General features: G+C 42.3%; 1 protein-coding gene across 1 annotated transcript in view; it reads right to left on the bottom strand.

The window, feature by feature from the left end:
• HMCN2 (hemicentin 2) overlaps positions 1-26,579 on the bottom strand; it is a 192,083-nt gene that overhangs the window by 55,349 nt on the left and 110,155 nt on the right. The window contains 25 exon segments of the mRNA XM_074293875.1: positions 134-265; positions 558-639; positions 823-1,025; positions 1,722-1,835; positions 2,431-2,592; positions 3,299-3,395; positions 3,700-3,887; positions 5,052-5,165; positions 5,483-5,701; positions 6,649-6,799; positions 7,851-7,993; positions 8,501-8,614; positions 10,494-10,667; positions 12,302-12,493; positions 12,903-12,989; positions 13,517-13,630; positions 14,871-15,038; positions 15,659-15,940; positions 16,762-16,923; positions 17,791-17,910; positions 18,100-18,196; positions 18,915-19,090; positions 19,388-19,511; positions 20,249-20,406; positions 25,355-25,531. Of these exon segments, the coding sequence (XP_074149976.1) occupies positions 134-265; positions 558-639; positions 823-1,025; positions 1,722-1,835; positions 2,431-2,592; positions 3,299-3,395; positions 3,700-3,887; positions 5,052-5,165; positions 5,483-5,701; positions 6,649-6,799; positions 7,851-7,993; positions 8,501-8,614; positions 10,494-10,667; positions 12,302-12,493; positions 12,903-12,989; positions 13,517-13,630; positions 14,871-15,038; positions 15,659-15,940; positions 16,762-16,923; positions 17,791-17,910; positions 18,100-18,196; positions 18,915-19,090; positions 19,388-19,511; positions 20,249-20,406; positions 25,355-25,531 (3,750 nt within the window).

The following is a 26,579-nucleotide window of genomic DNA, read 5'->3' as shown; positions in this document are numbered from 1 at the left end:
AGCAAGTTAAAACTACCCTAGCAGCTTACTCTAGGATTCTTGATGAGAGCCCCAGTAGCTGACTTTATCCCACCCTCTTCTACAAGGGACGTGATTCTGTGGATTTCAGACTTTGGAATCTTGGCCGACTCACCAACAGGCATCCTGTCCTTCAACCAGGTGACAGTAGGGGCAGGAACCCCAGCCACATCACACACCAGAACCAGAGATTTTCCAGCCACCTGGCTTAGGGTCTCTGTTTCAGGATTCTCAAAGACTGGGGGTACTACGAGAGGGAAATAAAACATTCAGGATCCATATAGTCTGTGGGGTGGAAAACCCAGAGCCCATTGACCCTCCCCAGAGGACTGGTTTCACCATATCTCTGAACTGTACTCAAGCCTTCCAATTATGGTACTGTTTCTTCTCTTGCAGTCACTTTTGAGATAAGAGATATTCTTGCCCCCATTCCATAGATAAGAAAACAAAGACAGTTGGTTTTTTTGTTTAGTTTTTAGCAGAGATCAAGGAAACTCCAGATTCACTGAGCCTGGTCCTTCCTTTTCATAATCTCTTACCCTGAACAGTGAGGACAAAGGTCCGGACAGCCTCACCAACTATGTTGCTGACTTTACAGCTGTATAAACCTTTATCTGCTACCTGGAACAAATAGAGACTGACTGAGCCTTGAGACACAAGGGGAGATGGGTCATCCCATTTGCCCTTATCCAGAGCCATAAAGAGAGAGTAAAAGGACCCTAAAGGTGTTGGGCATTTGGCTCTCCTCCCATAGCACCCCCATCCCATCTCCCAATTTGTCTACTAGAGCAGCTCTCTGCTCACCTGGACATTCACAATCTCCAGTTTCTGTCCATCCAACAGCATTTCAACCTGCTGGTCCAGAGTTATCTGTTGTCCATTTTTATACCAAGTTATCACTGGTTCAGGCAGAGTGTCTGACTCACACTGTAGGACAGCTGTGTCCCCAACTCGCACCACCGTTGTGTCCTGTTGTCCACTTGAGGTTTGCTTGATGGTAGGTGGGGCTGAGAGAGAGAGAAAGATCAGATGGTCTCTAAGACTGAATCATAGGATTTGGAATCCCATGATTTCAAACATGTCTAATCCTCTCCCTTACTTACAGAAGAAACACCATATGAATAACAGAATTTGAACCTGGATTTCTTATGACTCCAAATCCAGTATTTTTCCCACTATTTTTTGCTGTCAATGGTTTAATTAATTCTAGAGTGAAGAGGAAGGGAGGATTTTCACCCAAATGCTTAAAAAACCAAAGGAAACTATAACTTCATTTTTCTCCTCTTCACTCCTGGGATTAACCAAGAAGCCTGAATGAGGATCCACTAAATATACCCAAAGATTGGTCTGATTCTCCAAGTCTTCACAGGGAAAAGGAAAAAAGATGCCAACAGGCCCTTCCCCCTGAGGCTGCAGACAAATGCTATTAATAGTCCCATGATGCTGGTTTGTGGGGGAGAAGGTTTTGAGTGCTTTTGGGTATCCCAAGTAAACTTTCTGTTTTTGGATAATACTCAGGAAGGACACAGATGGTCATGGTGGGGACAATGCCAGAATTCAGAATCACAAAAGCAAATGATGTCACAAGTGGCCACACGAGAGGCCATTTGCTCCAACACCTTAAACACAGGTTTAATGCTCAAAATACAGAAGAAAGAATGGGAAGGAAGACAGGAAATGCTGCCCCCCTGGACACTGCTTACCAAACACACTGAGCAGCACAAGCTTCTGGTCTCTGCCGGCCACATTGAGGGCTTCACAGGTATACGTGCCTGTGTCAGATGGCTGGGGCCGGGGCAGCTGCAGGGTGTGGGTACCTGGGGAGGACCAGAGAGGGGAGGCTCTTCATGCTGGGAAAGTGGGCCTTCTGCCTTCCACCTCAAGGACCTCCCCTTTAATTCTGTTTCCTTCTCCCTAAATCACTTAGTCAATAACAGCTAAGGCTCTATGCCTTATTCTTCCATCTAATCAATCATTTATTCACTCAAACTTTAAAAATTTGATTCTCATATTAACTGCATTAGTTTGAGTAGAAAGGTATCATTATCTCCATTTTACAGATGAGGAAACCAAGACTCCAAATGACTTTTCTATAATCACAGTACAAGTTAACGTCGGAGACTGGACTAGACCCTATATTACCGACTTTTACACTAGTATTATAAATTAGACCTCTCTGTATGTTAGACTCCATATTTCCTAGCAAAATGTCCAGAACACAGTAAGTATTTTATAAAAACTTATTGCTTGACATTTACATTCATATCTTCCTAAGTGTACTGCTCTGACCATCAATTAAGAACATCTGTCCACACCAGCTTATTGAAATGAGAGCTATCCTTCTGCCAGAGCCAAAGATAGCCGGATCCCCAGGACACAGCCCTTGTCCTGCTAAGTTATCAGTTTACCCACCAGGCAGGAGGAAGACCTCTTCACTGAGAGGGAGGGCCCAGCCATCCTTGTACCACGTCACTTCAGGGCTAGGGTGGGAGTGGACATCGCAGGGAAGAGCCACACTGCTATTCACAATGGCTGTTATACGTTCTGGGTTCAGGCCGGTGATCTTGGGGGGGGCTGTTCCCACAGTCACGCAAGAACCAAAGAAAGACAAATGAAAACAGAAACTCGGATGTGTGCACCTTTGATTTTGGGGGACTATTGCTGACTGGCTGCAGAGGTCACAAGAATGGCATAGACCTAATCCTACAGAATCCCAGGATCATCAGTAGAAATGGGGAGAGGGCCATCCCTCTCTGGTCCAGTGAGAGTAAGGGATGTGTCCAAATTAGAGATGGTGTCTGAACCCATTTACTCTGACTCCAGAGCTAATGATCTTTCTGTTGTATTAATACCTCCTCTGTCAAAAAAACATATAGGCATATACCTACAGGTACTGGAAGGAACCGGAAAGATTTCCAAGCCCAACACCCTAATTTTTCAGAAGGGGAAACCGAGGTCCAATCAAAGGTGTGACTGGCCCATAGTCATAGCTGTTTAGTGGCAGAGCTGGGACTGGAACCCTTGACTCCTGACAATCTATCCCTCATTCTGCTGTTCCATGGTGCCCGCCACCTGTTCCCCCAGAGGAATGAGTCAAGCCATATGGAAGGGGTGAGGAAGGGAAACGATCACAGAGAAGCCATAATTCTCAAGCACCATGTCCCGTTATCATCAGGATGCCTTTTATATCTCCCCAGCACTTAGCACCGTGCCCTGTGTTCAGTAGTTACTTAATGCACTTTTGCTCAATATAGCATGCAACGCCCCATCCCGTTCTCACCTTGAACCTTAAGAGTGAAAAGCTTCTCAGCTGAGCCTGCTGAGTTCTCTGCCACACACATGTAGCTGGCAGAGTCGGTCACATCAGCAACAGAGACCTGCAAGAGGAGAAACTGGCGTCCTGGCAGTGCCCGGGGAATGAGAGGTCCTGGGGGATTCCCGGGAGCTGCCCACCAGTATGAGGGGAAACAGGTGGTAACTCTTAGCTCCATCACACCTGGGGAGAAGCACTCTGATGGGTGTGGCCTAATCCTGGGCCTCCTGTGAGTAGCCACTTAGCTTGGAGTACAGCTGCTTACTTGGCATTGAAAATGATAGCTCCTAGGGCCTCCCACTTAGCCCAGCCCTTTGCCCACTCTGGGGCATCCTACCCTCACAGGTAAGCCATGAGGAAATGCTGACCTGCAACACTTGCCCATCCTCCAGGACCTGCTGCTTTGAGCTAGGGATGAGGGGCAGCCCATTCCGGAGCCACGAGATAGCTGGTGGTGGGGTGCCCAGAGCCTGGCACTGTAGGCTGACTGTGCTGTTGGCATTCACCGTCACTTCCTCCACCAGCTCTTCAGGGTCCCCCTGGATCACAGGTGGGGCTGAGGAGACACAAGAAGGGAGGGAGGAGTGGAAGAACCTGAGGCTGACGGGCATGGAGTCAGGAAGATCTCACTGCCATTCCTGCTCCAGACACTCACTAGCTGGTGATTCTGGCAGTCACTTAACTTGGCCCAGACTCAGTTCCCTCATCTATAACTCCAACAGGGTTATGAAGACCACGTGAGATGACGTGTAAAATACTTTGCAAATCTTAAAGCACTCGATACATGCTCGCTGTTATCACCACCATTACTCTCTCCTCCCACACTTCTTTTCTGAACTAGAGTTTAGACCACTTTGTAGTTTCTCTGGGTGTTTTTGCTAACCAATTATGCCACAAGGTTGAAAAACAACAATGATTGAGGCCAGTTCCAATGATCTTGTGATGAAGAGAGCCATCTATATTCAGAGAAGGGACTGTGGGAATTGAGTGTGGATCACAACATAACATTCTTACTTTGTTTTTTGTTATTATTTGCTTGCATTTTGTTTTCTTTTGCATTTTTTCCCTTTTTGATCTGATTTTTCTTGTGCAGCATGATAAGTGTAAAAATATGTATCCATATATTGGATTATATATACATGTATGTATAAATATATATATATATATATATATATATATAACATGTTTAACATGTTAACATATTAGATTATTTGCTATTAGGAGAGAAGGTGAGGGAAGGGGACAAAATTTGGAACACAAGGTTTTGCAAGAATCAGCATTGAAAAATGTTTTGAAAATATAAAGCTTTAATTAAAATTAAATATAAGAAAACCAAGAAAAAGAAAAAAATTAAAAATAAATTGAAAAGGAAAAGAAAAGAAAAAATAACCCAAGGTCTCTGACTTGGCAATAACTGCTTTAGCCAAAGAACATGTTCATCCATTACATCCTGCTGATGGGTCTGAGAGTCTCTTGTGCTCAAGGAAGAAACTGGCCATATTGTATTATAGGAAGAAAGGGGATGAGGACTTGAGACATCTGGTATAAGGTAGAGGCATCCATCCTACCCGCTAATCCCAGGCTTCTTCCAGAAGTCCATCCAACCCTGGCCATCAATTCTCCCATCTCACTGGAATGGGGAAAGGGAAGGTACCACAGTGGGCTGTCCCTTTTATCTGCAGGACAGGATATAAAGGATCTCTCCCTCCCAGAGACTCACTCAAAACCAAAAGTTCATAATGCAGCCAGTCCTCTCCAACTTCATTGGAGGCTTTGCACGTGTACCTCCCAGCATCCTCTGCTCGGACCATGGGGATCTGTAGGACCCGACCACCTGCAGAAGAAAAATGAGCTCCTGGGGGCCACCTGCGGGAAACAGTCTATAGGACAGGTAGTCAGGACTGGGGATCGGCTGACACAGGGAGGAAGAGGTTGAGGCTCAGTTTGGTGCCAAGATGAGGGTTACAGTCAGGGAAGAGTCAAAGTCTCATCGACAATATTCTAAACCACAAGTGCTTTTAATCATACATATATGGTCATGGCACTATAGTCGTCGCATCACCACTTTAAATTTAAAGCTGGGAGAGATTAGAGAACCAAGCTGTTGTAACAGGCAGTTTAACACATCCAGATTTTCCCTGGAGCCCGTACCTTGTAACACAGATACACCTTCCATGCTCGAGAGGGGCTGACCATCCTTATACCAGGTAAGCTGTGGGGGCGGCACAGCACTGGTATCACAGTACAGATAGGCAGGATTGTTCTCCACAATCTCCCGGTACTCCATCGTGTCTCCCCTCAGCTCTTCCTCCTGGTAGCCAGTCCCAGAAACTTCATTGGGACCTGCAATCTTCTGAAAAATGGGGGGCACTGGAAGGGAGAGGGGGAGGAAAACAGCAAAACCATCAAGGAACTTTTTTGCCTTAGGCAAATACTTCCCTTTGTGAGCCTCAGTTTTCTCCTTTATAAAATGGGATGGTTGGATTAGATGCTCTCTGAAGTTTCCTCCAGTTCTAACATTCTAGGAACATTGAAGCTCTTCTTTTGTGCTCTAAATATTTTCTAACTTTTCTCATAAGTATACATATATGTGTATATATATATAAAGTTATATATATAAATATATATTTATATAAATATAAAGTCTTATGCATCTTGCATAGCTATATGTATATCTTTTTCTGTGTATATATCTATACAGAAAGCATATAAATATTATACAGACCCATATATACATATATGTACACATGTTTATATTTACATGTGTATATATACACATATATGTATGTGTGTCTTTATATAGATATAAATATGGATACAGGAATAGATAGATAGTTTGCAAATGTTACAAATGAATAAATAATCTCCAAGGTCACATCCAGACCCTCGTTTCTTTTATGCCAAGTGAACATAGAAGGATAATTGGCTTCAACTCAAAGAAGTTAGATATTTAACTCATTTACTGGGTATATAATTTCCTGGTCTAGTAAAATAGAAGACATAATTTTAAGTTCTATCCAGGACACAAACTGGCTGTGACCCAAGAATGCTGACTTCTCGGTGTTCTAGGCAATCTAGTTAGATTACAAGTTGCAGAAAAGGAGCCAACCTGAATTTTAGAAGTTACTTTCCTCACCTGGAAGTTCCCAATAATAATATAATCACAGGGCCAGTCCCTCTCTTTATGAGTACAAAACATTTTGCAGATCTAAAAGTGATCTCTGTACAGCTGGCTTGAATGAGAAGCACCCCCACCTTCCCGTACAAGCTCCTTGGCTGCTTGCTCTCCCCAAGCCCTCCTCTCCTTGGGCACTGACCCTGGATAAGCACGTTGAAGTCTTTGTCATCCTCTCCGGCCACATTGGTGGCCACACAGAGGTAGCGCCCGGAATCCCAGCTCCTGGTTGGACTGATCTGGAGCAGCCGCCCCTCAGCTAGAAGATGGAGGTGATCGTCAGGGCTCACCAGCTGGTAGAACAAGACACAGGTAAGAGGAAGCCGAGACAAGCCATGGGCCAGACCCGGCTGAGGAGACCGAAGCATGCTCCCCTTGAGTGGAAGGCCACAGTTCCTTGGCCACCCTCTACCACAACAAGAGGATGCAAACGTCCCCACTGAAACCTAACCTGACCTGGTCCCTAGCCCATACTCCTGCCTCAGTCCCCTCAAGTGGGTCAGACGCAGCTGAAAGCTCCACCATAGCCTCCATGCTCTGTCGCCTTAGTCCCTGGGGGTCCTGTTACATTTACAGGATCTCTGAACTTCTTCCTAATCTCCCTCTATAAAAGTAAACCTTTACAAGATATCTAACTTACACCAAGCCAAGAAGTCAGGGTTAGGGATCAGCCCAGGGTCTGAGCCGGGGGAGGGAAGGATCAGGCACCAGAATGTCCACTTGTACCAAGGGCCTAGTTCCCAATCTGCGCCTGCTCCCTAATTCTCCAATTTTGCCCTAACTCCAGCATGAAAAATACGGTTACCCTGAGAACTGTAGTATGGGATCCAAGAAAGAAGCCTGGACTAGGCCCTACATTTCCTAGCTATAGGCAAATGGTTTAATCTCTCTGGGTCTCAGTTTTCTCACCCATAAAAGGGAATAATAATGCTTGCATTAACAATCTCCTACTGTGAGGAAGGCACTTTGAAAACACTCAAGCTCTATAAAAATGTGAGCTATTAGGATGATTCCCAGTACTCAAACATGGCTCATCCCAGCATTGTTCATCTTTTTCTTTAAAGGGGACTTTACAGATTCCACCTGAAAGTCCCATAAGCATTTCTGTTCTATAGTCTCATGCTTGAGAACCTGGGGTCAGATTGACATAGTACCACTGCTCTGAAAATGGATGGCGCTCCATCTTACTGACACCCCACCCGTACTAAAGGGTCTGGGGTCTGCACACTGGTTACAGACCCCCAGCCTCACCTCACATTGAAACTTAAAGGTAAAAAACTTCTCAGCTGAGCCTTTTGAGTTTCCTGAACCCCGCAATGCCTCTGTTTCCCTTCCCTGGCTCACCTGTCCATCCTTGTACCAGGTGATGGTCGGAGGAGGTATAGCCCAGGATTCGCACTCCAAGCTCAGGGTGCTATTGACTTTAGCCTTCACCTCTTTAACACTGAATTCATCCAAGGGATCATCCTTGGAAATAGAAGGAGGAACTGAAAGCAGAGCAGAGTTTGAGAGTCAGGCTTTAAGGAAGACAGGCAGCCCTTTGCCCTGGGAATGGAGCCGATGGAAGAGTGCCCACAGTTCCCCGCCAGATTTCAGGTTCTGAGGAGGCGCATCATGGGAGTCCTCATTATTGGGCTAGAGCCCAAAGGAATGGAATGAAGAAGGGACTGGAGTGATACACCCCCAGCTAGAAAATACATATGACTGTAACAGCACTTGGGGGAGCTCTTTCTAGTCCCAGATCTCTCACCAGCTAACCTTGTGATGTTAGCCTAGCCCCTCCCCTCTCAGAGCTTCAGCTTCCTCAGCTGGAAAGTAGGGAAAACAGAAGTTTGCTTTTGTTACTGCCTCATTTATGAAATTCAAATGAAATACATGGAGGTTCTTTTTTTACATAGGAAATTCAGTACAGATGTGGCCAATGAGTTAGGGCTATTCCATGAACAGGTTTTTGGCCGGGGAGCTCCTGTCCATCAGGGGATACTGTTACATACTGAGCACTTCCACATGGTAGTTCTTCACAGCCTCTCCTACTTCATTAGTGACCACACAGGTGTATCGGCCAGCATCCTGCTCCTGGGCATTGAGGATCTGCAACCCATGGGTGCCTGCTTGAGGTTCAGAAGCCAAGATTCACCACTGAGCTCCCTTAAGGGCCCCCACTCTTGTTGAGAATTCCTGCCTGCCCCCAAAGGCAAGGTCTCACGTCTCCAGCTGGGATAGTGCTCGTTCACACTAGCCAAATAGAATGTATATTGTGTTTAGAGGCCTAGGCCTGAGCATGGATACTACTTACTACCCATGTAACCCTGACTTAATCACTTAGCTCTCCAAACCTCCATTTTCTCAATAAAGGGGTCAGACTAACAGGACTGGGTTTCCTTCTAAGTCTATGGCTTAGAGACAGATAGGAGAGAGTTCCAGGTATGGGAGGCAGTCACTTAAAATACCTGGAGTTGGGAATTTGAGAGCCCAAAGTGACCTTAGAAGTCATCCCAGTTAGGGGTCCCCCAATGCCAGTGTTCTTAACCCAATTTATGGATTGATTTCCAGGAATTCATTAACTCAAAAGTGGGGGGAAAATCACATTTTTCCTTTCATTAATCTTGAAATGAAACCCAGAATTTCTTTTAATTATGAATTAAAAAAAACATTATTTTAAGAAGGAATATATAGGTCTTATTGATCTATCAAAGGGATCTAAGACACAAAAATATTTAAGAAAACAATCTACATTGTACATGGCAACAAGATTATGTGGTGGTCAGTTCTGATGAACATTCATCTCATTTGTCTTTGCTTGCATTTTGTTTTCTTTCTCATTTTTTTTCATTTATAGGATTTTTCTTGTGAAGCAAGATGACTGTTGAACTATGCAGAGAAGAATTGCACATGTTTAACATATATTGAGAGGCAGTGGGAGGAAGAGAAAGAAAATTTTGGAACACAAAATTTTATAAGGTTCACTGTTGAAAACTTATCCATGCATATGTTTTGAAAATAAAAATCTTTAGTAAAAAAAAGTTTGATCTAGTTCATCCCTCTGAAAAACAAGGTTAACAAGGTGAAAATGGTACACCATACTTTTCCACCCTTCCCACACTCCAATCAGCTATTAATAATTTTTCTTTTTAATCAAGAAGTTCCTAAACCAGATTTACTAGAGATTGCTCACCTCCCATTGAAGGGAGAGGAGAGAAGCTGAAAGAGAAACAAGCCCCTCTTATTCTCCAGACCTTGCCCTCTTGATCTGTTTTTCTTTAATCTTCCAGTCATTGACTTGGTTCTCACCTTCTGAGTATTCTTCTTGCACTAATCTACAGAATTATAGATACTTCCAGAGAAGGACTGTTTGCATGGACTCTGAAACATCTGCCTTGCTCTGCCCTCCAAATCTGCCCCCTCTTTATTTTTATTTGTTTGCTTTACTTCTGACCCTTCAGTTGACGTGACTGTACTCTACTTTCCAAGTCCTGACCCAGTCTCAGCCTGTTTCTTCTACCAATAACCCAACATGGCATGAACCAGACTTCAGTCTCACCCTATGAGAAATCATTAGGGTGGCACTGGACCCAAAGTCAGGAAGTTCTGAGTTCAATCTGACTTCAGATATTTAATACCCTAGTTCTTAGACAAATGACAACCTCCATTTCCTCAGTTTCATCTACAAAATGGGGTAATAATAATAATAGTACTTATCTACCAGGATTGTTGTTAGGAAAAAATGAAATAATATTCATTAAATGTTCTGTAAACTTAAAGTAATGTATGTTATTATTTTTTAATTTTAATAGTGCCAACATGCTCCAAACTACTGACCATTGGTAACAACTTCAGTCCCCAGCTTATATATAGGGCTCTATTCCTACTTCCCAACCTAGAGTGATAAATTTGGGAGGGACCATCTGTTCCCATAATTCATCCCACCTCAGGCACACTTGGATCAGCTCCCCCTATTCCAACCCATTGCACCCCAGAAGTCATCACCTGGAAGCAGCTGGATATTTTCGGAGGCTTGAAATGGAGCCCCATCCTTCATCCAGGTAATATTAGGGGAAGGAAATGCAAGGGCCTCGCAGATCAGGGAGATGGGGTTGTTGATAGTCACCGTCACTTCCTCATCTGGACTGTCCTCAGTCACTCCCAGAATTGTGGGGACCACTGTAAGTAAGAGAAGCTTGTGAAAATGTCCAGTATGGGTAGACTGCCAGGACATGGGTAACTCTCAGAGCTGAGACAGAAGGCAGTCTTTGGCTGACCTGAGGAAGAACTCCAACTCTGAGTACAAATGGGGGCTTTAGTCCACACCTGAAGAAACAGACCACCTACAACAGGGGATTTTTACCTGAACTTTTCTAGTAATATTTTGATTATTATATTTCAATATAATTGGCTTCCTTTGTAATCCTATGTATTTTCTCATTTAAAAACATTGTTACGAGAAGACATCCATTGACTTCCCTAGACTGACCAATATGTTCAGAGCACAAAAAAAGTGAAGAATCCCTGCTCTGCTACATTTCTGACAAGTGGTCATCCAGCCCTTGGCTTGAAGACTTCAACTGAGGGGGAGCCCACTCATTTGTTGTGTAGTCCTATGGTGTTTTGTGCATAGGAAGAAGTTCTGGTTGATTAAAATATCCTGTTTCCCCCCGATAATCACCATCAAGCTATCTTTTGTTAAGCACACTACCATGAACCTCTTTCCTCTTGCCTTTCTGTAACTTTTTTTTTCGTGTCCATCACCTCCTGAGCATGTAATTCCATCTCAGCACACAGACCTAACCTCCCAACTGACAACTGCCTGCTGGATAGCTCCCCCTAAAAGTCCTACAATTACTTCTTTCCCAAAGCTTCCAGTCAACCAAGTTCTCTGGCTGGGAGTCATTCTCAGCTCTTCATTCCGTCTCCTAATTATCTAATTAGCTGCCAAGTCAATTCTACCTCCACAGTACCTGTCCCTTTACTCCACTCCCACAACCACCACCATGTTCAAGCTTTCATCCCCCCCCCCAAACTAAACGATTGCAATAAACTCTTAATTGATCATCTTCTATTGGCCAATGATCCTCGGCAGAAATGCCAGAATAGTGTTTCCCAAAAGCACAGATCATCCCTTTACTTCAAGAAGCTTTGTGCGTCTGTTAAGCAGCTTTGCCCTCATGGAGTCTAATGGAAAGATCAATTTAACATAAATTTAACAATAAATTTAACATCCATCTGTACCTTTTAAAAAATCCTTTTCAATTATAATTATAAAATTAATAAAAAAAATAAAATAAAATCAGACTTATGATTACCTAAAAAAAAATCCTTTTCCTGATTCCATAAGCTTTAATATGCTTTACAGAGAAAGAAGCTTCATGAACCATTGTACTAATTGGTTATTAGAGAACCTGCTGCTCTCTTCAAGGTAACCTCTAAGCAACCAATCTCCTTGATTTTCCACCAGCTGGTAAGGAGAATGGGTTTGAGAGGCATCGTGGTACTGTTTAAAGAGTGCTGGATTTATAGTCAGAGGAACTCAGTTCAGATCCATACCTTACCACATCCTATATGTGTGACCCAGACTCTCAGGCCTCAGTTTACAAATCTGTAAAATGAGGGGATTGAACTCAATGATCTCTGCAATCCTTTCTAGTTCAAATCTGTGATCTCATGTGATTCTGAGTTCCACGAGGAGCTCCAACAAGCCCTGCTTAAGCAGCTCTAGGAGATCGATCTGTCTGTCTTGGGAGATTTAGGGGTTATCTATCTGTTGCACTGCATCATGGCACCTAGCGTGTGTCACTCACCCAGAACACTAAGCTTGTAGTGCTTGGTCTTCTCTGAGACTGAGTTTGATGCAATGCAAGAGTAGTGGCCAGAGCTGGAGAGATTGGTCTTCAGTATCTCTAGCACAGATCCATCTGGGGATAGATGATAGGGATCTCCTCCAGAAAGGGAATGGCCATCTTTGAACCATGTGACTGTTGGCTGGGGATGACCTGTCCATAGAAGCAAGTAAGAATGAATGACATTTCCTTAAAAAGTCTTCGTTCAGATTTGTCTGATGGCTCTTGTGATATACAGCAAGTTGTTGTTCTAGGAAGCTTAGAATGGTACTCTAGAACCTTTTAGCCTTGGGACTTCCCATCTAACCCCAAAGCCCTGAACATTAGAACCAGAAGTGGATAAAGATAATGGACAAAGTGACGGCTTCTCTTCCCCATGGGGAACTGGATTAGCTCCTCTCCCAGAGAGGAGTGAAAGAAGTTAGTAGTTGCTTAGAAATGAGGAAGTGGTTGAAAATGAAGTTTCAGTACAAACCTTGGTTTTTGAGACTTCCTTCCCCACACCCATCCCATCCCACCTGTGTTCTGCTTCCTGCTTCCTGTTACTCCATATGGTTGTTACCTGTGGCATTGCAAGTTAAGGAGACAGACTGTCCTTCAGGAATTTTAATTTCTTCTTCTGGATTCTCATTCTCAATTTTGGGAGGAACTGGAAGAAAGAGACAATCACAGTTTTTCTCCTAACAGTGTGCATAGTTTAGGACACAGGTTACCAAATTACAGTCTGCCACCTTTTTAAAATATGGCCTAGAAACTAAGAAAGCTTTTTACATTTTAAATATAGTACAGATTTATTTTAAAAAATATAAAACCATTCTTAGCTCCCAGACTGTACAAAAATGGGCAAGGGGCTGAATTTGATCCAAAGGCTATAGATTGCTAACCTCTGGTCTAGGAGAAAGAACTCCAAATGTAGAGTTGATAGCAATAGTAGTCATAATAGTAATTATAATAATACTCAGAATAACTTGTTCACAATTCTTCTTCATATGATATTGCTGTTACCATTGCACATACAATGTTATCTGAAATAGAGCTATTATACTGAAATGAAAATATACTCTTTCATTCTTCCCATCTGTATCTACTTTCTGGACTCCTAATTACTTGTGTTTCAAACTACCTTCTGGGCTTGTCCCAAGGTTATATGGAGGCTTCGAAGACATTGATATTTACCCAAGACCTCCACACTGAAGTTCTTTCTTGCTTCCCCAACCATATTACTTGCAAGGCACAAATAGAGGCCACCATCTTCCTCCTGCACTTGGGTCAGCTTCAGAATCCGGCTTCCTAAGGAGAGGAGAAGGAAAAAAGGAAGAAATAGCCTCTAAGTTTACTGTAAATGTGCCAAGGTGAAAAGCCCTCCAGCCTAGGTAGCAGAGACTAAGAAAAGATTAGGCTTGTTCTGAAACTGGAGGGTGGGTTGGGATGGGGAAAGAGTATAACAAGAATGATCTTCAAATATCTAAGAATTTTCACATGAAAGAGAGAGTGGAATTATTCTGCAGGTTTCCAGAAAGCAGTATGAGAAGAAATGGGTAAAAGTCACAGCAAAGCAGATTTTGATTCCAGTATATAAAAAAAATAAAAATAATTTCTAATCATAACTAGGTAAGTTCAACAATTAAATGAATGGGCTGCCTGGTGAGACAGTGAGCTTCCTGCTACTTCCTGTTTAAGCAAAAGCTTGAATGGACTGCTAGAGAAGGCATTCTTGCAAAGGATGGAAGGTTAAATGAGAGGAATTTCAAGTCTCTTCTAACTCTGAGTGTCTTTCATGGGAATAAGGGAATTTAAAAGAGGACTAAGGGGTGTGTGTGTGTGTGTGTTTCTAAAAGGCACAAGTAAAGAAAGGTTTAATGTGAGTCAGGAGATCTGAATCTCAGCACAGCATCATTATGTGACTTTAGGGATATGCATGTACCTATCTGAGCCTCTATTTCCCCCCCTCCCCATATGTCTCATGGAAAAATCCAGTTGGGAGAATAAACTAAGGTAAGAGATGATCACCAAGCCTTTCAGCTGATAGGATCCTAAATTTAAAGCAACTGCATGGCATAGTGGATAGAGTGCTGAACTTGGAATAAGGGCCTAGTTCAAATCTGGCCTCAGATGCTTACTAGCTATGTGACTCAGGGCAAGTAATTTAGTCCTGCTTGCCTCAGTTTCCTCATTTATGAAATGAGGTAGAAAAGGAAATAGCAAGTCACTCATGTATCTTTGCCAAGAAAACTCCAAATGGGGTCATGAAGAATTAGATATGACTGAAAGAACTGAATAGCAACAAATTTGGAGCTGAAATGGATCTTAGAGGTCATTTAGTTCAAGTCTCATTTTATAGATGAGAAACAAAAAAAGTAAATGATTTGTCCAAGTTAATAAATGACAGAGCAGAGATTCAAACACAGGTCCCCTGAATCCATATCCAGCTCAGAACTATTCGTCTGATAACTGAAGTTGAACCACACTGGAGGACAAAAGCTTGTGGAGACAAAGTTGTCTATGACATCCCTCCCAAACCTTGCCTCACCTGCCAGGAAGTAAATGTCCTCCCCAGGACTGATGGGTTCCCCACCACGGAACCAGCGTAGCTCCGGGGAAGGACTACCTGAAGCTTCACAGAGTAGAGTCAGGGTGCTGTGTAGAACTACTGTGACATTGGTCAGTGGGTCAGTGTCCCCAGTGAGCTCTGGAGGGACTAAATATGAAAAACAATTTATTTATTAGTTACTTAACATCATCCACATTTATCTCCTTTCCTTCCTTTCCCACTCCCGCCAACAAAGACCTTTAACAGACCTTTAACCTGAGAAGACAAAGGTTCATAGAATCATAATTTCAGAATTGAAATTGGTCATAGGGTAGAACCTTCTCCTTTTACAGATGAGGAAACTGAGGCCCAGTGAGGTTATTTGGCTTGCTCAGAATTACACTGCTAGTGTGGATTTGGGATAAGATTTGAACCCAGTTTTCTTTAACTAAATCTGATCTTGTACTCTAACAAATTATTCTTCTACACCCTTGTTAGATAGACCTGGGAATAGGGAGACCATGAAGCTGGCCTTGAGGCAATAGTGCTCATAATTCTGTGGCTATAAGAGGGACTGCTCTAGTTTTCAATATAGTGCCTGTCCCATGGTAGAACTTAAATAAACCCTTTCTTCTTCTTCCCTCCCTCCCTCTCTTCCTCTCTCCCTCCCTTCTTTCCTTCCCCCTTCTCTCTCTTCCTCTTTCTCTCCCTGCCTCTCTCCCTGCCTGCCTTCCTTCTTTTTCCCTTCTTCTGAGAGACCTAAGCAAAAATGCTGCCTCAGATCTTACCTAGCACTGAGAGGTCAAACCTCCGCTCTGCCCGCCCAGCCTCATTCTCAGCTATGCAGGTGTAGCGTCCAGCATGGCCAGCCCATGCCCTCTCCACTTGCAGGGCTCTCCCCTGGCGCTGAAGGAGCAGGCCGTGATCACCGGCCACAGGCTGGCCGTCCTTCTCCCACGTCACCACTGGTGGTGGCTTCCCTGTGGCTTCACATTCCAAGGTGACCTCTCCGGACTGGATCACAGATACCTCCTTAAGGAGATCATCACTGCCTGGGATCTTTGGAGCAACTGAGGTTGGAAGGAAGAAGGAGCTGTGAAAGTCATTGAGGAGTTTCTATCACCTCTGGTCACAACCATGGGAAAGATAACTGACCAGACTCCAGCTGGACTCAGCTTAGTCCTGAGTGCTACCTCTCAAGGAGGATAGAGAGAACCTAGAGTGAACCATGGAGGAAATCTTGACTTCTAGGTTATAAAAACCCACTGAGGCTAACTGAAGATTGCAATTCTTACAGGAAACAGGGACTAGAACTAGGCTTCTTAACCTGGGACCAGGGAGTCCCTCCTCCATTAAGTAGGTCCATGGATAGATTTTCATAGGATCTATGAACTTAAATGATAAAAAGTTACATCTTTATTTTAGTATAATCAGTTTTCTTTGTAACTATGTATTTTATTTTTGGCATTTACAAATATTATCCCGAGATGGGAACCAAAGGCTTCTTAAGATTACTAAAAGGCATCCATCTCTCTCTCTCTGTCTCTCTCTGTCTCTCTCTGTCTCTCTCTGTCTCTCTCTGTCTCTCTCTCTCTCTCTCTCTCTCTCTCTCTCTCTCTCTCTCTCTCACACACACACACACACACACACACACACACACACACACACACACAATGTTAAGAACTGCTGCATTAGAATGATTTATACTCTTGGGTTTCCAGAATAAAAGAAATCTATTTTAAGGCCCCCCAGAATGAGCCAACAGTACAAGACCTCAAACCCCTAGCTCCTGTGCTGGAGCTGGACCAGTATCAGCCAGATGCAGTGGGAGGATGCCCTGACTAGACCTTAAGTGGGTCCCATGACTCCTTATTATCCCATCTCAACTCACCATACACCTTCAGTTGCTGTTCCTGGCTGCTGTTCCCAGCTATGTTGCTGCACTCACAGGTATAGTTGCCCTCCTGAGCAGGCTGGGCTTTTCCCAGGTACAGCAGCCTCCCCACAGCTGAGATGGGTTCTGTGCTGCCCCTGTCCATGGGCAGGAGCATCCCTGGGTGAGTCAGAGAAGGAAACACAAAGCTTTTGGCTTCACGGTTCCCCATCAACCCCATTCTAGGAAGGGTATCACCTTCACAATCCCAGCTTTCTCTGCTGTCCTCCCCGCTGGAGTAACCCAAAAGGTTTGGCAGGAAAGGAAGGTCCCACAGCCAGGAGACAACAATGCAAGGCCTCTGAGGCGGGCGGCCCTAATGTAGCTCTCTTCAGAGTTTTAAAGACTGAGAGGACTCTGAAAACAAACAGCTTAGGTTGGCCCCCCAGTTCTGGAAAGACGAAAGAGTATTGGAGACAGAGGATCTGGATTCAAATTCTGATTCAGCTACTTAATATCTGTGTGATATTCCGTTTCTGCATCTATCCAATGAGGGAGTTAGACTAGATGCTTCTAAGGGCTCTTTCAGAAGCAAGCTGAAGTAGGATGAAGAGGAATGGCAGGGGAAGGGTTTGCTGGGCTCAGGACTGCTGTGCCGCCGCATGCCAGATGCCCAATACAGCAGTTGATGCCAATATGGAAGAAGATTTCTTTAAACTGTAGAAGGTTAACATCTGTGCCATGATATATGATCCATAACTATTCATTTATAGCAAAACAGAGAGCGGGAATGAGAGGGTAGTCAGAGTAGCCAAAGGTAAATTAGGTATAAGTAGCAATTAATCTCTGTTCCATCAAGGAAGGCTGCACAGGGAAGACATACAAGGCTCTCAGGATCAGAGAGAAATAAATAAACTGACTGAAACAACCAAGCTCCACTGAGGGTCAGTGGCTCCATTTCTCCATACTCTTACCATTAAAGTATATATTTACTAAGCACAAATACATGGGATTGCCCTAAGACTTCCTGGGGAAGGAAAGTCTTACCCTCTTTCTTCCAGGTGATTTTGGGGAAGGGAATCCCCTGACACTCACAGGACAGGCTGATAGCATGGCCCTCGATCACCGCCAGGGTCCGAGACTCCCACGAAGAGAACTCTGGGGGAACTGAGCCAAAACAAGGGAGGAGGTTATGCCCGAGGCTCCTCGGGGTGGGTGAGAATGGGGAGAGTCTAGAATAGACAGGAGGCAGTTGTCCAACTCACGGCCTAGCCCAGGTGAAATTCGCCCAGGCTTGTTCCTTAGACAGGGGGAAGAGGAGGAGTACAACGTCTGATCCCCGCAAAGAGATCTCACCCCAGACGTTGAGATTGTAGTGTTTCTCAGAGCGGCCAGCTTTGTTCAGGGCCTCACAGGTATAGCGGCCCACGTCCTGAACCTCGGCTCGTTCCACCTGGCCACAGAAGGAAAGGCGCCGCGTCATTCTTGAATCATCCTTAAGAAAAGGCTAATCCAGCCCAGCTGCCTCTTCCCATAGCCCAACTTCAAAGCCACCCAAATAAATCTGAATTACTGGTTTCAATTCAATTGATTGCAATTGCTTTTATAGTTCTGTCCTTTTATGTTTCCCTACTCCAAGCCTGCCTTAGCCTGTGGGCCTGAACAAGGAGTCAGGAAAACTGGGTTTTAATCCCACCTTATATTATACGTGATTCATCATCTCCGAACCACAACATCCTGATCTGTAAATGAGGAGTTCATATTAGATGAACTCTCAATGTCTTTTCCAACTCTGACGTTGCTCGATGGTATTTTAGAATTTAGTTTTGTGACTCTGTAATAATAATAGCAATAATAGTAATAAGTCCCATATTTACAAAGAACTTTTTTTTTTCACAATCCTGTGAGGATGATCATTAATATCCTCATTTTACAGATGAAGAATCTGAGGTTCACAAGTAAAGTCATTTGCCCATGGTCAGCCAGCTGGCAAACATTAGAGCCAAGATTCGGCCTAAAATCTAGTGTTCCTTCTACTGTACCACATGACCTTCTCTGTAGGCAGAGAGCAGTGCCCGTGGCTGGCCCTGCTGATAGCTCTTGGGCGCCAGCCCAAGCACGGCACTCTGAACAAAGGGTTAATTTAGTAATATGTTTTTGAGACCACTCACCTTCAGAAGGGCCCCATCTGGAGAGAGATGGACCCCTGGCCTGGGATAAAGGGGATGTCCATCCTTCCTCCAGGTCAGCACAGGAGGGGGCACTGCCTGGCTCTGGCACTCCAGTGTTACTGACTGGTTAACCACGATGGACACATTCTGCTCTTCTCCCAGGATACTCGGGGGCACTGGAGAGGACAAAAGCATGGCATCACTATGGAGACAGACTTTTCTGGAGAGCACACACAATGACACCCCTTCTGACCTTCCTTAGGAAAAGCCTTATTTGCACCTGGGATGGTGGAAAGGAAAAATATAAGATCAGGATAACCTCTAAACCCATAAAACTATCAATGGCTCCCAGGATATTCCTAATTTAAATCTTCTCTCCATCCTATGCAGCTCTTCAAAATGTGACTTATTCGAACCCTCATTCCAAAGACTACACAGCCCCAGGGCCCTCCCCCTCCCCAGTGACAACTCACAGTGGACCTGCAGGGTGACATCCCTCCGGTCTTCCCCCACAGCATTCACTGCCACACAGGAATACGTCCCTGAGTCTGTGGCCCTGGAGCTCGCCAGGGTGAGGACATGGCCCCCAGGGAAGATCTGCCCTCCAAAAGAAATAGGTATTAGCCACAGCTAACCATTCACTCAGGAAGATGAAATTGCCAGACTTAGACACAAGATGGCAAAGTTACTCTTTACAGAGATATTTTCTGGTCTTCCTCCTAGCTCTGCCTAAAAATTAAAAGATTATGAGATACTGGAAACACTGCAAACACATAGCACTATTGGCAAACCCTACATCCGCACCTCCCTCTCTGTGCTCTTAAATGACAACCACTTGCCAACAGGAAATTATCCTGAGAGCCAAAATATGGCTCCCAAAAAATCTCAGTGTCTCCTCAGTCACTCCTGTCACTCCCTGTGAAACCTCAGGCAAGTCCCTAAAACCTCTAAATGTAATTTTCCTAATCTTCCAAAGGAAGAAATTTAACTTGAAATCCCTTTCTAGTTCTCAGTCTTAAATCCTGTGATCCCAGAACCCAGAATAAGAGATAGAATTTAGTAGTCATCTCTACAATCTATACATGAAAGGGACCCCTGGTGTAGCATATCCAGCAAGTGGCCACCCAATACCTGCATGAAGAATTCTAAGGAGAGCCCATCCCCTCTAAAGTTGTTTGTGCCATATTCCTTAGCAAACTACAAAATGTCATAAGCCCATCCCCCCTCGCTCCCTTGAAGTAAAGATTCCCCTGGCTCAATGTCTCCAGTCTGAGGAGGGATTATTTCCAGCTGTGAACTGTGAGACTATAACTCTTAGTCCCAAATGCACTGACCTGGAGGCCAGAGATCCCTGTGGCGGACACAGGGTTGCCATCTTTCAGCCACATCAGTGTAGGTTTGGGGGCTCCAGTAGCATTACATATCAACCTCACTGGTTCATTCAGGAGTACAGGACCTGGGAGACTGGGAGCCAATGTGATTCGCGGAGGCACTGAAAAGGAAGGGCCACAAACTGAGCTCCTTAAAATGGGGAAGAAAAGGGGAGGGAGAGGAGAGGCCAGAGGAGAAGGAAAGTCCTGGCCCTGTGTGTGGATGACCTGCAATTGAATGAGTGCAGAAAAATATCACTAATCTGAATTACCCCCATTAAAAGGTAGCATGATGAAGAGGAGAGACTGTTAGTCTTCAGTCTCTCCTGGGTTCAAATCTTGCCTTAAATACTAGCTACAAGTTAATCTCTCTATATCTGTTTCCTCATCTATAAAATTAGGGAGTTAGATCTGATGACTACTTCCATCTCTAAATCTATAACCCTATGATTTCTATGCCTTTGCTTGTGCTATTTCCTGTACTTAAAGTACTTTCCCTCATTCCATTTATTTACTAAAAGTCTATCCATCTTTTATGCCATCTGCTCCATGAAGCATCCCCTTGATTTCCTGGTTGATAATAACTTTCCCCTTTGGACTGAAAACAATCCTTTAATGCACTTGCTGACTATTATTTTTTACATCATTATGGTCTGACTAGAGTGGGTTAAATATTTCTTTTGTTCTGCATTTTTTAAAATGTTATTATTTATTTATTTTAATGTTTTTTTTTTTCTTTTTAAGTTGAGTTCTTCCCCTTCTATTCCTTCCCTACCCACTGAGAAGGCAAGCAAAATGATATTAATTGTACATGAGAATCATGGAAAACATTTCTATATTAATCACGTCATCAAAAGAAGCAGGAAAATTATATTTTAATTTGTACTCAAACTTCATCAGTTCTCTCTCTGGAGATGAATAATATTTTTTCATCAAGTCCTTTGGAATTGTTTTAGATTATTGTATTGATCTAAGTAGCCAAGTCTTTCACAATTCACAAGATTGCTCATTCTGTACACAATGATCTCTCAGTTCTTCTCACTTCATTTTGCATCAGTTCACATAGGTCTTGCCATGTTATTTTTTTTAAATCCTCATCATTTCTTATAGCACAGTTATCACAATTATATGCCACAATTGGGTCAGGTACTCCCCAAATGATAAGTATTCTTTCAATTTACATTTCTTTGCCATCATGAAAAGGCCTGCTATAAATATTTTTTTACATACAAGTCCTTTCTCTTTTATCTCTTAGGGGTTTAATAGACCTAGTAGTAGTATTAGTAGCATTACTGGCTTGAAGGGTATCGAGAGTTTTAGAATCCTTTAGGCATAGTTCTAAATAGTTCTCCAAAATATTGGAACGTTCACATCTCTACCAACAGTTTATTAGTTTTCCTATTTTCCATCACTAGTTCCAGCATTTGTTATTTTTGATAGGTATGAGATAGTATCTGAGACTTGTTTTAATTTGCATTTTTCTAATCAATTGTGATTTATATCATTTTTCCATATAATTATAGATGAATTTGATTTCTTCTTTTGAAAACTACCTATGCACATCTTTTGACTATCAGTTTGGCAATAGCTTTTATTTTTGGAATTTGATTCATTTATATTATTGATCTATAGGAAATGATGAGCTAGCTGATTTCCTGGAAACCCTTACATGAATTGAACCAGGAGAACATTGTACACAGTAACAGTAAGATTATTTGATGGACTTGTTCTTCTCAGCAATGTACTGATTCAAGATAATTCTAATAGACCTGACATCCACATCTAAAGAGAGAACTATGGAGACCAAATGTGGATCAAAGCATACTATTTTCAACATTTTTCTTTCTTTGTTTTTTCTTTCTTATGTTTTTTCCACTTTTGATCTGATTTATTTTGTATAGCATGATAAATATAGAAATATGTTTTAAAGGATTCACATGTTTAACCTTTATCAGATTGCTTGCTGTCTGGGGGAGTGGACAAGTAAGGGGAAAAGGTAAAAAAATTGAAATACAGTCTTATAAAAATGAATGTTGAAAACTTTGTATTTAGAAAAGTAAAATACTATTAAGAGTTTTTTAATTTAAAAAATGAATTTGATTCACTTTCCTATATATTGAGAAATTAGGCCTTTATCAGAGAAAATTGCTGTAATTTTCTTGAATATTCATTGTCTATATTTTTAGCAAAATATATTTTTCCTGATTATCTCTTTTAATTAGGTCTATTTTTACTTTAGTTTTGTCTGAGATCACATTTGTTATCCCTGCCTTTTTTACTTCAGCTAAAGCATAGTAAATTTTGCTCCTACCCTTTATTTTAAATCTGTGTGTCTTTCTGTTTCAAGTGCGTTTCTTCTTGGATTCTGATTTCTAATCCATTCTGTTATCTACTTTCTTTTTTATGGATGAGTTCATCCCATTCACATTCACAGTTATGATTACTATTCTTTCTTCTCCTTCTCCTTCTGCTCCTTCTTCTTCTTCCTTCTTTCTTCTTCCTACTTCTTGCTTCTCTTTTCTATTTTTTAGTCCATTCCTTTTCAAAACTTTGTTTTGCTTCTGATCACTGCCTCCTTTGATTCACTCCCCCTTTTATCATCCCTCCTATATCTCTTATCCCTGTCCTCACTTCTTTCCCTACTGGGTAAAAAAAGTTTTCTATACCCCATTGTGTGTGTGTGTGTGTGTGTGTGTGTGTGTGTGTGTGTGTATGTGTGTGTATAGTTCCCTCTTTGAACTAATTCCAATGTGAATTTCAATCATTGTCTCTTACTTCCCTATTTCCCCCTTTACTATGAAAGCACTTCCTTGAATGCTTCTTTTATGTATGAAAATATTCTACATTTTACCTTTCTCTTTACCCTTCTCCCAATGCACCTCTCTTTTTTATCTTTTTTTGCAGATCATTCCAAAATCAACTCGCACCCATGTTCTCTGTTTACATAGACTCCTAACAACCCCAATAATGACAAAGGTCTTAGCTAATGCATTATTATTTTCCTATTTAGGAATTTAGGAATGAGTCCCTTATAATTACTCTTTCATATTTACCTTGTTTCCTTTGAGTCTTATGTTTTTTTCTATTCAATTTTTCTATCCAGCTCTGTTCTTTTCATCAAGAATTCTTAAAAGTCCTCTATTTTATTAAATATGCATTTCCCCCTGAAGGGTTATACTCAGTTTTTCAGGGTAGGTTGTTCTTGGATGTAATTCTAGCTCTTTTGCCTTCCAGAACATCATATTCTAACTCTCTGCTCCTTTAATGGGGAAGCCACTAAATCTTACATGATTCCTACTGTGATTCCACAATATTGATTTATTTCTTTCTGGAGCTTTTCCTTTGACCTGGGAGCTTTGGAATTTGTCTATAATATTCCTGGGAGTTTTCATTTTGGGGATCTCTTTTAGGAGGCGATTAGAGGACTCTTTCAATTCCTATTTTACTCAGATATGGGGCATTTTTCCTTCATAATTGCTTAAAATATGATGCCTAGGTTCTTTCTTTGATTGTGACTATTAAGGAGTCCAGTTATTATTAAATTACCTCTCTTCTTTTTTTTATGATGAGATGATTAACTTTTTCTATTTTTCCATTCTTTAATCTTTAATATTTTTTGATGTATCATTGAGTCTTTATATTCCAATTGCCCAATTCTAATTTTTAAGGAATTCTTTTCTTCTGGCCCTGGAATGGCAACCATGTCCCCTGTTATGCAGCAAAAGCACCAGTGCTACTCTGCCTTGGAACTGCAATCAGGGCTCCTATTTAACCAATCATAAGTGCTTCTCTCTAGAATGGTGACCCAGAATTGCTAATCAATTCCAGCTGCATTTAGTGCCAGCAAAGGCTCCCCTGTAATTTCTTTCCAACCAGTTGTCTGACCCCTTTATAGTCTCTCGACTGAGAGTTCCCAAAGCTACTGTTCCGGCCACAGCCATGGTCACCTCCAAGACCCATTACTTGTACTGCTGCAACTTTTGAGACTGGGCCCCGACTCTGATGTCATGGACAACTGCTGCCAACTTACCAAGTTTTCTTAGGCTAGAATCATATCTCACACTGACACTTTGTTGGCTCTGCTGTTCTAAAATTCAATTTCAGAAGTTACTTGAAATTTTCTTAGAGTGGAATGTAGGAAAAGTTTTGGAAGTTGCTGTCTGCATTCTAGGATTTTGACTTTGGCCCCTTCTGCATTTATTTGTGAAATTTTTTAAAATTTATTTATAATTTTTTTCACAGTATATATGCATGAGTAATTTTTTTATAATTATTTGTGAAATTTTTATGCCCTGATACATGGCAATTTTTGTGAAGATATCACATTCAACTGAGAAAAAGGTATATTCTTTTATATTCTCCAGGATATTTAATGTACTTGGGACAGGCATTTTAATTATTTGTACTGGGATCTTACATCCCTGCTTGGCTATAATCTCCATGAAGGTAAAGCCTATACCTTATATAAATTTTGCATCTCCCCAGGACATAGCACAGAGTTTTGTGCTTATGAGGCACTTAAAATTGTTTGATGTTATAAGTAGCCAAAGAGATATTTTCTGCTTCACAACAGAGAGATATATCTGGAGTATAAGGTACCTAGAATCAAAGGGTTTGGATGGGATAGCTGTAAGTAGAACTTGACAGGCATGTGCTCTCATAGCAGGTGAGTAAAACTTTAGTAAGTGGTGTCAAACTCAAATAAAAATGAGATCCATTAAGTCATACATAAGAATCCTTGTAGGCTATATATTGACTTCAAAAATTACATATTAACGTTATCTATGTTTTGTTATATTTTTATTTGTTTAAAATATTTTCTATTTACATTTTAATTGGGTTCAGCTACACTTGGGAGTGTGTACAGATGGGAGGTTTGTCACCTCTGATCTATACCACAAACCATTTGCCTCAAGCAAGGAATGGCCAAAAAGTTCAGGTCTTTAGGAAAAGACATGGAGCCTCTAGAGGCCCCTTGGCCAAGAACATGGTGTTCTCTAAAATGCTGTGTTTTTTCTAAAATCAAGAACTTCCCAAGTCAAGGCATCTTCTCCCATAAAAGCTACTCACCATTAACCCGAAGGCCAAATTTCAGCTCACTGCTACCAGCCACATTGGATGCCACACACCGGTAACTTCCTGCATCTGATAGTTGGGCACGTTTGATCTGGAGAACTCTCCCATCAGCTGACACCATCAGGCCAGGTTTAGGAGAAATAAGCTGGCGTCCCCTAAACCATGATATTCCTAAGAAAGAGAGCAATAAAAAAAGCCCAGATCAGTCTTCTCAGGAGATGGGCAGGATAGCCAGAGAAGTAGAATTATTCTGAAGATATAATCATTTCATGAATTCATGGATGGAAATCTACATCTAGGGAAGGATGACACATAGGAAAAGGATTTGTATCCCAGGAAAAGGCAAAGTGATGTTCTGGATTTGGAATCCAGAAGACCTGGGTCTGAATCCTGTCTTAAACACTTGCAAACTCTGGGACTTTCGGCAAATTACTTCATCTCTAGCAACCATATTTTCTTCATCTGTTAAATAAAAGAGTGATGAACTTCAGGATCCCTTAATGATCCTACAAAGAGTGGATATCCTGAACTGCATGGACCCATGGAAATAAAAATTCACATGTTAGGGTGTTATATCTAACTTCATGAGGATATCAACCGTGGTACACCATATTCTTCCATGTATGAAAGTCTATCTTTGATGGGGCCACTAGGGATGATTTGGACAAAGCCATAATTGGTATCAGCCTGATAAGTTAGGGACATGCTGCTCAAGCCCCCGAACTTCCTTCAGTAACCTGTCATGGATGGATCAACCTTCAAGGATTTAACTAAGCTTTTTTTGAATCTTTCTACTTTCAGCCAATTCTACATTTCTGGGTAAAAAGTTCCAAAGGACACCGCATGTGTCCTAAACCTAGCTGTCTGTGGCTTGATGACAATTCCTCCACTTCTATTCTCAGGATTAACTCCTGATCTCTGCATCTACCTTCAGCCCCACATCTTTTTCTCTAACGTCTCTTCTACTGCTCTCCATAGCAAAACCAGCAAGGTGAAGTTGCAAGGTCATCCAGCCTAGTCCTCCACTGCAGCACAGAGTCTCATCAGCCTACATCTCAGAAAGGAGGCATCAAGGATTTGAGATAAAGGTCCTCAATCATTTCAATATGTCAGACTTTAACTAAAGAGAGGCTAAGACATAGATTTAAAACTAGAAGAGAACTCAAATCTAGCCCAGTACCCTCGTTTTAGAGATGATGAGCTCCATTAGCTTGGACAG

The sequence above is a fragment of the Sminthopsis crassicaudata genome, chromosome 2 (assembly GCF_048593235.1).
Source record: "Sminthopsis crassicaudata isolate SCR6 chromosome 2, ASM4859323v1, whole genome shotgun sequence".
NCBI lineage: Eukaryota > Metazoa > Chordata > Mammalia > Dasyuromorphia > Dasyuridae > Sminthopsis > Sminthopsis crassicaudata.
This window is presented reverse-complemented; position numbering and strand designations above follow the sequence as displayed.